At 41.6% G+C, this 14,766-nt stretch overlaps 1 protein-coding gene across 1 annotated transcript in view; it reads right to left on the bottom strand.

Annotated features, from left to right (window-relative positions):
* LOC122540021 (coiled-coil domain-containing protein 162-like) overlaps positions 1-14,766 on the bottom strand; it is a 62,882-nt gene that overhangs the window by 23,827 nt on the left and 24,289 nt on the right. The window contains exons 11-12 of the mRNA XM_043675318.1: positions 5,467-5,634; positions 1,342-1,494 (exon numbers count right to left, since the gene is read on the bottom strand). Coding sequence (XP_043531253.1) covers positions 1,342-1,494; positions 5,467-5,634 — 321 coding nt within the window. The remainder of the gene's footprint in view (positions 1-1,341; positions 1,495-5,466; positions 5,635-14,766) is intronic.

The following is a 14,766-nucleotide window of genomic DNA, read 5'->3' as shown; positions in this document are numbered from 1 at the left end:
AATAGCAATTTAAAATATAATGACTTATTTTGGGAAGAGATGGTTTTTCAGTGTAATTGTAAGAGAATGATTATGGGAATGTTTATCTTGCTTGAGTCTTTGCTCATCCATGGTCCAGCAACAGTGAGGAATATACAATTTGCTTTTAGAATAATACAGATGTACAGCATGGCAACAGACCCTTCGGTCCAACCCATCCATGCCGACCAGATATCCCAACCCAATCTAGTCCCACCTGCCAGCACCTGGCCCATATCCCTCCAAACCTTTCCTATTCATATACCCATCCAATTTTAGTAGGAAAATAGGTAGAAAATAAAGTAAACAATTAGACTAATTACGCTGTCACTTGCCAGTTGTATTGCTCTCCTCTATTAGATTGAAAATGCAATAGGAAGCATCACTTAATTTTCTTGGATAAAAAGCAACCCTTCATTGTTGCAAAATTATTTAATTCTTTTTATTGTCTTGCTGTTTGGAATCTAAATGCAGATTATTCAACAAAGCATAACACAAAATTATAAGATCATAACAAATACAGAATTAAAGTGTTAATTTAAAAATAACAATGCAAAGTCCTGTGTGCGAGGTATAGATTCCAAAAGGGTTAAGTTTGAAATAAACTCCAAAGGAAATGAGAGTGGAAGTGTTAAAAATGCCAATCCAGTTTTTGTCAATTGGACTGATTTTGTTGTAACTTATTAGCTGAAACATTTATAAATCCTAATCAGTAAATTAATAATTTATTAAATCATTACCAGGCCGGGCGTTCTGTCTATTATAATCATTGATCGCAAAGCTATTATTTAAAAGAAATTAACCAAATCAGGTTAGTGAAAATGTCAATTCTGTGATTCTTTCAAAACTTTAAAAAAAACTGAAAAGTAGTTTTGGAAGCAATGCCTCAGGTATTTAAGAAATGGATATTCTGTGCTCTGAAAACAAATTTCTGCACATCAGGTCTATTAACTACTTCAACAGTAATGAAGAAGGGGCTCCTCACTCCTTTTGGGTCGTAGTGCACTAGAGAAATTATTTTTAGCAAGGTGAGTTCATAGATAAAAATACATATGAGGGGGCACAGCTGTGAGGCTTTTTACTGCATGAATATTTCCTTGTTTTAACATTATTGAAATTATTTCTGTTTGCTTAGATTCTTGTAACTTTATGATTGGAGTTTAGATGCAAAGTAACAGCAATGGAACAAAGTGTCATTAGTTTCAATTTTTTTTCTACCAGATGAAGTTAACCCAAGGTCAATGGTGGGATCACATCTGGACTGAGAAACAATTCGAAGAGTTTATCTTCTGATAAAAATCACGAGTGGATGGAGTTGCTTACCTGTGTCAAGTTCTCTTTTAAGGTTTCATCGTTCTTTGTGGAGCCAATCTTTCTCTTGAGGATAATCATGTTTTCCACCCCTTTCCTTCTCACTTCATTGATCAGTTGACAGACCGTTTTATTCATGTTAATATGGTATTCATCCAGCTTTCCCTGTTTTTATGAATGTACCAAGAATCCCAATTACAGCAACAGTGAAAACCGTTCATTATTATTTTCTCTTTAATGTTATGTGGGCATCAGTAGTATTGCTAAATGTCCCTTCACTGAGTGACTGCCATGCCAATATAGAAAGCAGTTAAGAGTTAACCCCATTTCTGCGAGTCTGGAGTCACATATAGGCCAGACCAGGAAAGGACGGCAAATAGCTTTTCCAAAAAAAAAGGCATCAGGTGGCTTTCATGGTCGCCATTACCAAGACTAGCTTTGGGGAAATTATAGAATCACAGAAGTCTTAATGTGCAGAAATAGGCCATTTGGTCCTTCGAATGAGCATCATGACCTGGTGCCAATCTAATGTTTCTCCCCAAAGCCTTGCACATAATTTTATCCAAATAACCATCCAGTGTTCCCTTGAATGTCAGTTGAATCTGCCTCTGCTACACTTCCAGGCAGTGCATTCCAGACTTTGTACAGAAGGTTTTTTTTCTCTCATGCCACCCTTGCTTGTTTTGCTAATCACTGTAAATCTATACCCTCTCATTCTAAATTGTTTTGCAAATGGGAACAGTTTCTCCTTATTTACTCTGTCCAGCCTGATTTTGAAAACCTCAATCAAATCTTCTGGTAATCTTCTTTTCTCCACGGAGAGCACACCCAATGACTTCAGTCTATTTTCATAATCAAAGTTTCTCATCCCTGGAATTATTCTTGTGAATTGCTTCTGAGCTCTCTCCACTGCATTGACATCCTTCCTATAATGTGATGCCCATAACTGTATGCAACACTCTAGCTGAGGTCTAACAGGTGTCTTATATAAATTCATCACCATTATATAAATTCCTTGCTCTTATATTCTATGCCTTGTCGATAAATCCATGGATTGAGTATGCATTACTTACTTCTCTCTCTACCTATCCTGTCACATTCAATGAGATCTGCACAGAAACACCCAGGTACCTCTGCTCCTACACCCCCTTTAGAATTTTAACAAGTATTTTATACTGTCTTTCAGTATTCTTCCTGCTAAAATACATTACCTCAAATGTCTCTGCATTAAATGTAATCAGGTAGAGCTAACATGGTTTTGTCAAAGGGAAATCAAGTTTAACAATTTATTGGAGCTCTTTCAAGCAGTAACTACTGCTGCAGATAATGAGGAGCCAGTGGATGTAATGTATCTAGATTTCCAGAAGGCGTTTGATAAGATGCCTCATCAAAGCTTATTGTGGAAAATAAAAACTTATTGTACAGGGGATGGCATACTGGCATGGTTAGAGGATTTACTTGCTAATAGGGAGCAGAGAGTAGGAATAAATGAATCTTTTTCAAGCTGGCAGGAAATCATAAATGGTGTGCCATAGGGGTGGGTACTGGGGCTGGGGCTTTGACAATGTACAATTTATATGAATCATTTGGATGAAGCGCTTAAAGCTATTGTAGCTAGATTTGCTGATGACATTACGATAGGTAGGAAAGTTTTCAAGAAAGATTAAGATAAAGTTCTTCAGACTAAGGAATCAAAGAGTATGGGAAGAAAGCAGAAACAGGGTATTGAGTTGAATAATCAGCCATCATCATATTAAATGGAGGACAGGCCCACAGGGCCTACTCCTATATTCTGTTTGTTTTAATTAAAATGAGTTGTGAAAAGGATATAAGGAGCCTACAAAGGAATATAGATAGTTAAGTCAGTGGGAAGTGATTTGGCAATGGAACTGCAATATGGAAAAATGTAAAATTATCCATTTTGGCAGGAAGAATAAAAGAGAAGCATCTTATCTAAATGATAAGAGGTTACAAAAGCTCTGGGGTACAGAGAAATCTGGGTAGCCTAGTATCTGAATCACAGAAGGTTTGGTATGCAGATACAGCAAATAATCAGGCAAGCAAATAGAACACTAAGGTTAATTGTGAGGGGATCTAATGCAAGAGTAGGGAGGTTGCATTTTAGTTATACAGGGCATGGGTGAGACCACATCTGGAGTACTGTGTACAGTACCTGCCACCATACTTATGGAGGGATATTAATGCACTGGAAACAGTTCAGAGAAGGTTTACTGGACCAATACCTGCAATGAGCAGAATCTCTTACCCCAGCCTTGTATTCTCTAGGGTTTAGAAGAGTCAGAGTGACTTAATTGAAACATATAAAAGTCTTCAGGGGATTGATAGCAGCTGATGACAAACTATTTCTCTTGCCTGAGGAATAGAGCATGTGGTCACATTCACAGAATTAGGAATTGACCATTTAGGACTGAGATGAGGAGAAATGTATTCACTCGAAGGATTGAAAACCTTCAAAGCTGTGGGTACTCAGTTGCTGAATATTTACATAACAGTGGCTAATGGACTTTTGCATATTAAGGAAATTCAAGATATGGAGATAGTGTGGGAAGGGGACCAGAATAACAGAGCAGGCTCAGGCAGTCAAATGGCCTATTCCAGTTTCTATTTCTTACGTTCTTACAGGAAACATGGCTGCTAATTCACGCACAGAAAGCTCCAATAAATGGCAATTGCTATTGGCCAGATAATTAGATTTGATTCCCTACAATGTGAAAACAGGCCCTTCAGCCCAACAAGTCCAGACCGACCCTCCAAAGAGTAACCCACCCAGATCCATTTTCCAATGACTAATGTACAAGATAATACATGGCTTGGAAAGGGTGGACGCTAGGAAATTGTTTCCGTTAGGCGAGGAGACTAGGACCCGTGGACACAGCCTTAGAATTAGAGGGGGTAAATTCAGAACAGAAATGCGGAGACAATTCTTCAGCCAGAGAGTGGTGGGCCTGTGGAATTCATTGCCGCAGAGTGCAGTGGAGGCTGGGACGCTAAATGTTTTCAAGGCAGAGATTGATAAATTCTTGATGTCACAAGGAATTAAGGGCTACGGGGAGAAGGCAGGTAACTGGAGTTGAAATGCCCATCAGCCATGATTGAATGGCGGAGTGGACTCGATGGGCTGAATGACCTTACTTCCACTCTTATGGTCTTATGGTACCCAGCACTATGGGCAATTTGGCATGGCCAATTCACCTGAGCTGTACATCTTTGTGACTATGGAAGAAAACCAGAGCACCCAGAGGAAACTACCCAGACACAGGGAGAATGTGCAAACTCCACACAGACAGTCACCTGAGGCTGGAATTGACCCTGGGTCCCTGGTGCTGTGTGGCAACAGTGCTACCGCTGAACCATTGTGCAACCCCTGTTTTTGTAATGCTAATGCAGGAACAAATATTGTCCAAGATAGTGGGGATAGTTCCCTTGATCTTTTTCAGAATAACGCATGGGATCTTTTATATCCACCAGGGAAGACACAGGGATGTTAGTTTAATGTCTCATCTGAAAAACGGCATGTCTGACAATGTAGCACTCATTCACTGATCACTGGAATGTCAGCCTAGATTTATATGCTCAAGTCCTGTAGTGGGACTTGAATTCATGACTTTATGTGAGATTGCAACTGACTAAGAACTTCTGACACCTACAGTGTCTCATTAACAGCGGATATAACCAAGGCAGACTTAACTGCTAGGAGTTAGTGAAGCAAAAAGCACAAATGCATTTAAGGGGCAAAATAAAAAGTAAAGGGAGAGAGGAATAGAAAAGGATAAAATGAAGGTAGATGAAATAGAGTGGGAGCAGTGTGTGGAGTGTAAAATGGATAGCCCAACTGAGCTCAAAGGTTTGATTCTCGGCTGTAAATTCTATGTAGGTATCTACACTCTTTTCAGATGATGTAGGAGTGATTTCTTGCTTTAATCCCACTCCACTGCCCAGATCCTAAACCAGGACTGTTCTGATTATTTTCCTTTGAACAAATTTCTGATCGAAATCCATCTATCCTCAGCTGAATTTGGAATGTATCCAGTATCTTTTTGGGTGCTGTAGCCGAGATAGGAACACAGAAATAGATTGAATATTTTAAGATATTACTGTCTAGCTACACGCACATACCTTTAATGCAAAGCAGGATGCAAAGAGATCTCTGACCAAAGCATCATATTCCTGTCTCACTTCTTTCCTGATCTCATCTTTCAGCTTTGTATTCTCTTCCTCCAGGTTGGCCAGCTTTGCCCGCAGAGCTGTGATCTCGATAATTATCTCATGACTGAGATCAGCTAACTGAGCAAAAAAAAACAGGATTAAAACCAACACAGGGATTTGGTAATTTCGGCAGTTAGTCATTGGTAGTTACAAAGTGGTGTGCTCCTGAAAAATACACATGCAGACAAAACGTATGGGTTGCCCAATGTCCACAAACATGATCTCTTTGCGTTGCCATACCTTATCCATGACTAATTCTGCACAATATGAATTGGCTCCAACCAGTTTGGAGCTGGTTTTCTACAACACACGGTGACAGATTGTTTCCCCTTCACAAAAACGATACAATGTCTGCATGTCAACAGGAATGCCCTGTCTGTGTATTTTTGACATTACTAGCTATTCACTTGTGTGCCACTCAAGTGTTTACACTGGATCACTGTATCATGAGAAGCTGGATGTGCTGCCATTATCTGAGTCTGTAACTTATGAACTGAGCAACTTGCATAATTAACCTCATGTCTTAATGAGACTATGTGAACAAATAGATGGTGCTACCACAGAATTCCCTGTGGGCTGGGTTCTCGCTAACATTTTCATCACTTTCGATGATGAGAAACACATTTTGATGGAAAATAACACTTCTCCTCCTACTCCTTGCATATTTGTAATATATAGATGGTACATTTTATATATTTCAATTTGCAGTTGCATGTAAGAATTTTCTTTTTACTATACACCTCTATGGTCTCCATCCCATACTGACATTCACCTTTGAAATGGAGTAGTCTAACAGGCTTGCTTCCTTCCTCGTGCAAGTTGAGAAATCTGCTGTTGGGTTCTCTGTCACCCTGCACCGCAAGCTCACCTTCACTGGTTAATTGATGCATTAATATTGCATTAAGATTCCTATCAATCCATGACTATGAGATTGTCATCGTTAGCAACTTGGTAAATAGGGCATGAGCCATTTTCACACCGTGCAAGCTTGATGCTGAAATAGGGCAAGTCAAAGTCATTAGGCAAGACATTGACTACCCTGACCACTGATTACTGTGTACCACACAAACTCATGAATGGGACTAAGAACTCCACTTTCAGTCCTGAGAAGTTCCCATACTATTTCAGAATACGCTGGGAGGATAAGGCATCACAAAGGTTTGAGAAACAGGTAAAGCTGGCCATTTTACACTGCTACTATGCATGTGGAATCATAAGTGGTGCTCTTCAACAAGAGGATGCTATTATTATACCAAAGAGACATCCTGCCTGCTGCACAAGTACAGAATGTGGAAAATTAATAATAAATGCCAGGTATAAAGACCCCTTGTTCCAGAGATCATCAGAAACAACATATCCCATTGGCTGTTTACAGCAGGTAGAGTACTGGCTGGAGTGAACCAGCTCATTGCCTGTAAAACTCAGAACATAACATGTGAATCTATGATTGAACAGCATTTACTCAAAATCTTGAGCATGCCAACAATTAGACTCAGAACCGATATAAGATTATCACTCAGGTTTGCAATGTGTCATACTCATGCTTGTCACAAGTTAAATATACTTGGCCAACAGGCCTCAGGTAGTAGGTTCCATGCTCTGGGCTTCCAGAAAGCCAGCCGCTGCTCAGCTAAGGGCCTGGTATTGGGATGCCCAAAAGGAACCAACAAGGGATCCTCACTGCCTCTCTGCAATATATCTCCCAATCCAATTCTACGATTCACCCAACTTTTAATTTATTTTCTCCAAGGCAATACCCATAACAACATTGTATCATTGTTTTAAAAGGGGACAAGGAATAAGCCACTAATTATAGGTCAGTCAGTCAGTGATACCTCGATGGTGGGCAAATAATCAGAATCAATTCTGATGGACAGGACAAACTGTTACTTAGAAAGGTACAGATTAATCAGGGATAGTCAGCATGGTTTAGTTCAGGGAGGTTGTGACTTTGTGACTTAAGTGCATTATTTTAGGAGTATAAAGGAGGATTAATGAGGATAGTGCAGTGAATGTTGTCTACATGGATGTTTGTACAGCATTTGATAAAGTCCCATGTGGCAGACGGGTCAGAAAAATGAAAGACCATGAGATACAGGGGAATGGGGCGAATTGGATCCAAAATTAGCTCAGTGACAGAAAGCAAAGGATAATAGTTGATGGATGTTTTGGTGAATGGAAAGCAGCCTCCACCAGTTGCGCACTGTTGCGCAGTGTTTTTGGTGAATGGAAAGCAGCAACCCTTGGGTTCGCTGTGGGTCTTTTGTTGTACATATTAATGATTTGAATTAAATGTGGGAGGGCCTGATTGGGAAATTTGTAGATGACATAAAAGATTGACAGTGAAAAGAATAGCTTTCAACTCCAGTATGATATGGAGGTGCCAGTGTTGGATTGGGGTGGGCAAAGTCATAAATCATACAACGCCAGTTTCTTGTCCAACAGGGTCATTTGAAATTGCAAGCTTTCAGAACATAGCCCCTTCATCAGGTGAAGTGAGAGAGAAGCACACAGACATAGAATTTACAGGCAGAGAGGTCAAGGGCAGAGAGATCAAAAGATCATAGAAATGGTGTGAGTCACACATTGAATAATAAAGTCTTTGCAGGTGATCAAGAGTGTCAGATGGTGTGAGTAAAATGTCAACAGTTGAATAACAAGTGAAGGGATAACCTATAATCTGATTAAATGAGACAGAGAGATAATTTCAAAAAAATAAAAATAAGGTGATGCTGGAGACAAACCATATGACTGAAATAACAGGATAGGTATAAGAATCGCATGCTGGAGGTCTAACCATAGTAATAAGTAATCCTAAATTGTACAAACTAATTAAGGTAGAGAGATCATAACGATTAATCAAGGTGATGGTGTCAAAACAGGACAGTAAGGATGATTTTACAGACACAGAACAGTGTGGTAGGATCACATATAGTGTATCATGAACCCAAGATCATGGCTGAGGCCATCTTCATGGGTACAGAACTTGGATATCAGTTTCTGCTCAGCGATTCTGAGTTGTGTATCTGAAGGCCACATTGGGGGATAAGTACCTGAGGATCGGAGGCTAAATGTCCTTGACCGCGCACGTGTTCCCAACTAAGAGGGAAAATTCTTATTTGGCGATTGTTGCGCAGTATCCATTCATCCATTGTCTTAGGGCCTGCATGGTGTCAGCAATGTATCATACCTCCAGGCATCCTTGCCTGCAGCATATGAGATAGACAACATTGGCTGAGTCACATGAATATCTGCTATGCACGTGGTGGGTGGTGTTCACCAGTGTGATGGTAGTATCCATGTCAATGATCTGCCATGTATTGCAGAGGTTTCCATGGTATGGTTCTGTGGTGTTGTTGTCAATGTTGCCTGAAGGAAGGGTAGTTTGCTGCGAATGATGGTCTGTTTAAGGTTTGGCGGTTGTTTGAAAGTGAGAAGTGGAGCTGTAGGGAAGATCTTGGTGAGAAGTTTGTCATCATTGATGATGTGATGAAGGCTATGAAGAACATGCTGTAGTCTCTCAGCTCCGGGGAAGTACAGGATGATGAAGGGTACTCTATTGGTCATATCATGTGTCTCTCTTCTGAGGAGGTTGTTGTGGTTTATCAATGTGGCATGTTGGAACTGGCAATCGATAAGTTGAGCATCATGTCCCGTTCTTATGAGTGCATCCTTCAAACTCTTTAGCTGTTTGTTGCATTCTCCTTTATCTGAGCAGATCCAGTGTATGTGCAGTGCTTGTCCGTGTTAATATGTTTTGGGTAGAGGCTGTTCAGGTAAACGTCCTCCAATGTGGCCTTCAAGATACATAACAACGCAGCATTGCTGAGCAGAAACTGATAGCCAAGTTCCATACTCAACCAGCCTCAACCATGATCTTGGGTTCATGTCGCACTACATGTGACCCCACCACACTTCTGTATCTGTACAATCTTCCTTACTGACCTGTTTTGACACTATCACCTTGATAAATTGTTAAGATCTCTGTACCATAATTAGTTTGTACAGTTTTGGATTACTTATTACTTTGGTGTGCGAATTTTATACCTATCTCGTTATTCCAGTCATTTGGCTTGTCTCCAGCACCATCTTATTTTTAATTTTTTGTAATTATCTCTCTGCCTCATTTAATCAGATTATAGGTTATCCCTTCACTTGTTATTCAGCTGTTGACACTTTACTCACACCGTCTGACACGCTTGATCACCTGCAGAGACTTTATTATTCAGCTTATTGACACTTCACTCACACCATTTCTATAATCTTTTGATCTCTCTGCCTATAAATTCTGTGTCTGTGTGCCTCTCTCTCTTTCTCTTCACCTGACGAAGGGGTTACGTTGCGAAAGCTTGTGATATCAAATAAACCTGTTGGAATATAACCTGGTGTTCTTCCTGACCTCTCCGCCCCCCACCCCATTCCAGCCTATCACCCTCACCTTGACCTCCCTCCACCTATCGCAATTCCAACGCCGCTCCCCCAAGTCCCTCCTCCCTACCTTTTATCTTAGCCTGCTGGACACACTTTCCTCATTCCTGAAGAAGGGCTTATGCCCGAAGCGTCGATTCTCCTGTTCCTTGGATGCTGCCTGACCTGCTGCGCTTTTCCAGCAACACAATTTCAGTAGTGTAACTTCTGGCTATCTCCAGAATGAGATAAATGTTTGTTTATGTGTGCCGAAAAGTGACAAATGGAATTCAATTGAATCAAGTGTATGGTAATAAATACAGAGAAGGCAAAAAAGCAAGGGCATACAGAAAACATGGGATGATATTAGAGGGTGGATGCTAGGAAATTGTTTCCGTTAGGCGAGGAGACTAGGACCGGTGGACACAGCCTTAGAATTAGAAGGGGTAAATTCAGAACAGAAATACGGAGACATTTCTTCAGCCAGAGAGTGATGGGCCTGTGGAATTCATTGCCACAGAGTGCAGTGGAGGCTGGGACGCTAAATGTCTTCAAGGCAGAAATTGATAAATTCTTGATGTCACAAGGAATTAAGGGCTACGGGGAGAATGCGGGTAAGTGGAGTTGAAATGCCCATCAGCCATGATTGAATGGCGGAGTGGACTCGATGGGCCGAATGGCCTTACTTCCGCTCCTATGTCTTATGGTCTTATGGAAAGTGGATGTGCAAGAGTTTGGAATACAGGTCCACAGGTCCTTGAAGATGACAGGACATATTGGGGAGAGACATATTTGGAATGCTTGCCTTTTTTGGATGAGGTATAGAATCTAAACAGGGACATGAACGTGCAAAGTAGGAACAGGGGTTTGCTATTCAGCCCTTGAACCTGCTCCACCATCGAATAAGATGGTGATTTTGTTTGTGTTTCTTATCGACCCCAAATATCTTTGATTCCCCTGCCTAACAGGTAGGGTATTTGCCTCTGTCTAAACATAATTTAATGACCCCACTTCCACAATCTTCTGAGGCACAGAGTTCCAAAGTCACACATACCTCAAAGAAAATAATTCTCCTCATCTCTCTCCTAAAAAGACAGATTTTGAAATATTATACAGTGTCCCCTCACCCACTCCCAAGTCTGGACTAACCAACAAGAGGAACCATTCTTTCCAAGTCCTTCTTTTAAAAACCACTTAAGATCTTATCAAAGACATTCGAAACTCCAATGAAAACAAGCCCATCCTGTCCACCCTATCTCCAGGACACAACCCACACGTTCATGGTGTCATTCAGTAAATCTCTGCTCAACTGCCTTCAACACATCCACAACCTTCCTTAAACAAAAAGTGTTTCAGATTCAGTTTCACAAATGTCCTGGATAAGGTCCTGAATTTTATGTTCAATTCCTCTCGTAATAAAGACAGAAACATCGAAATAGGGACAGGAATAGGCTATTCAGCCCTTCCAGCCTGCTCTGCCATTCAGTATGATCATGGCTAATCGTCCAACTCAATCCCGCTTTTTCCTCAAACCCTTTGATTCCTTTAGCCCTAAGAACTATATCTAACGCCTTCTTCAAAACATTCAGTGTTCTGGGGCCTCAACTACTTTCTGTAGCAGAGAATTCCACAGGTTTACCAATCTCTAAAAGATAGCATCCCATTGGCCTTCTTCATTACATGCTGTACTTGCATACTACCTGTTTGTAACTCATTGAAGTGAATATCTAAATCCCTCTGCACCTTGGAATTCTGCAGTCATTCTCTGTTTAAATAATATGAATGTGATGCTGGAACTGTATAGAAGCTGGCTAGCCCACAGCTGGAGTTCTGTGCACAGTTCTGGTCACCATATTACAGGAAGGATATAACTGCTCTGGAGGTGGTACAGAGGACAGTTACAAGAACATTGCTGAAAATGTGTTGCTGGAAAAGCGCAGCAGGTCAGGCAGCATCCAAGGAACAGGAGAATCGACGTTTCAGGCATAAGCCCTTCTTCAGGAACACTGCTGCTATGAGGCAAGTTTAGAGTGGCTGGGAGTTATTTTCCACAAAATTAACCAAATTTCTGAGAGGCCTAGATAGAGTGAGTAGGATGACTGTTTGTGTGGAACATAGAACATAGAACATAGAAGAATACAGCGCAGTACAGGCCCTTGGGCCCTCGATGTTGCGCCGATCCAAGCCCACCTAAACTACACTAACCCACTATCCTCCATATACCTATCCAATGCCCTCTTAAATGCCCATAAAGAGGGAGAGTCCACCACTGTTACTGGCAGGGCATTCCATGAACTAACGACTCGCTGAGTGAAGAACCTACCCCTAACATCAGTCCTATATCTACCCCCCCTTAATTTAAAGCTATGCCCCCTTGTAATACCCGACTCAATACGCGGGAAAAGGTTCATACTGTCGACCCTATCTAACCCCCTAATCATCTTGTACACCTCAATCAAGTCACCCCTAAACCTTCTTTTCTCTAGTGAAAACAGCCCCAAGTGCCTCAGTCTTTCCTCATACGATTTTCCTTCCATACCAGGCAACATCCTGGTAAACCTCCTCTGCACCCGTTCCAATGCCTCCACATCCTTCCTATAGTATGGCGACCAAAACTGCACACAATATTCCAGATGCGGCCGTACCAGAGTCTTATACAACTGCATCATGACCTCAGGACTCCGGAACTCAATTCCTCTACCAATAAATTTGCACATTCTCCCTGTGTCTGTGTGGGTTTCCACCAAGTGCTCAGATTCCTCCCACAGTCCAAAGGTGTGCAGGTTTAGTGGTTAGTGTCCAGGGATGTGCAGGCTAGACAGATAAGAAGTGTTAAATGCCAGGTTACAGGGATAAGGTATGGGACTGAGATGCTCTTTGGAGGGTTAGTGCCAACTCTATGGGCTGAATGGCCTCTATCCACACTGTTGGGATTCTGTAATTCTATGACTTGTTTCCTCCTTGTGAAGAAGAGGTGAATTAGCAGATGTCACAGATTTAAGTTGCTTTGTAGAAGGGTTAGAGGAGACATGAGGAAAGAATTTTCACCCAGGAGGTGGTGGATGCCTGGAATTCACCATCCAGTTTGATGGTGAGGACAGAAACCCCCAAATCATTTAGAAAGTCCCTGGATCTCCACCTGAAGTGTTGTAACCTGCAGAGTTATGGAGCAGGGACAGTGAAATGGGAGGCTATTTGTGTTTTTTCTCCCAATCTCTGGCCAGTGCAGACACAACAGCCTCTTCATCTGCCGTTGCTTGATTTCAGTGTGAAGAACAACACAATGGTTTTCTCTCTCCATTCATTGCAGCTCAGAGTTTGTGGCTGTTACAGTTTGTACTTGGTTCCTTTTTAAAGATTCGTCTCAAAAACCACATCCATATTTGTTATTGATTGTATTTTTCAATAATTTTATATGTTTGTAAAGTTAAAAAAAATTTGCAAACAAATATATTTACAAAGAAACCCCACATCCACAGGGTAATGCTTCCCCAGCCTGTTTACAGCAGGACTGCTGACACCAATGGCTCCTCCACAGTTTCCCAGCCCCCATTGACAGTAGCTATACCACCTCCACTCACTCATTCCAGATCCATGGCATTGCCCACCCTCCACATTCCCAAAATTCCCCTGCCCCTGAGAGTGTCAGTGTAGGGAGTGGGGGTGGAATGGGGGAAAAGATGATTAATAATACAAGAAATAGAAAGTCATTCAAATCTTTAAAACACTTTTCTGTCAGACTTCAAGTGGTGTGTCTCTAGATCATGATACCGAAGGGAGCAATGCAATTTCTGTTGGATCTCTCCTGTCAGTTGTTATTGTTGGGAAAGCAGGCTCCTGCTGCAGTCCACCGAATCATAGAATCCTCAGTGCTGAAAGAGACCATTCGGCCCATTGAGTCTGCACTGACCCATCAAAGACCATCCCACCCAGACCCAAGTCCCTACCTTATCTCCATATCTCCACATGGGGGTTTTTAAAGCACGGCTAATTCACTCGGCCTGCACATCTTTGGACTGGGGAGCAAACCCACGCAGATTTGGGGAGAACGTGCAAACTCTGCACAGATAGTCGCCTGAAGGTGGAATTGAACCTAGGTCCCTGGTGCTATGAGACAGCAGTGCTAACCACTGAGCCACTGTGCTGCTCAAAATGAAACGCAATGCCTCTAGTTTATCACTGATCCCAAGATGCAGGGCTTTCCAAATTATTTGTGTTCATCGAATTATAACAGTACAGAACAGAGCCTTTGGCCTGCCAAGTCTATGCTGCCAAAGCTAAACTAAATCTACACTAGTCCCACTTTCCAACACTAGACCCATAATCTTTAATGTTATGACAAAAGTATTATACTTTTCTTTGATTTTATTCTAAAAACCCAGGCATGAAGCAACTCCACTTGATTAAGGAGGCAAGTAATCTCTCTAGTAATGGATTATTCCCCATTTAGCAAATACTCCAGTCTAGACTCTGAAATATCTACACAGAGGCCGGTATCCTGTCACCAAGTCACTCTTTATTTACACATGCACAGTACACTGGCGGGGGCTAGCTCGGAGTCAGTCCCTCAAGTGAGGAGATTCTGAATCTCCTGTTTATATCTGTCAATCAGGCCTCTCAGGTTAACATCCCCAATCAAAGATCTCAGTCAATAAGATCCACCTGCTCCCAATCACTACATGCCTCCCCCATCCAAGTCGCGGATGTAGGCTTGGTCTTTCTCTTGTAGATTCTCTTGCGACCTTTTCACCCCAGGTCTAGTTCCTCTGACTCGGACTCAGACACGGGGAGGCACTGAGCCCA

The sequence above is a fragment of the Chiloscyllium plagiosum genome, chromosome 3 (genome assembly GCF_004010195.1).
Source record: "Chiloscyllium plagiosum isolate BGI_BamShark_2017 chromosome 3, ASM401019v2, whole genome shotgun sequence".
NCBI lineage: Eukaryota > Metazoa > Chordata > Chondrichthyes > Orectolobiformes > Hemiscylliidae > Chiloscyllium > Chiloscyllium plagiosum.
This window is presented reverse-complemented; position numbering and strand designations above follow the sequence as displayed.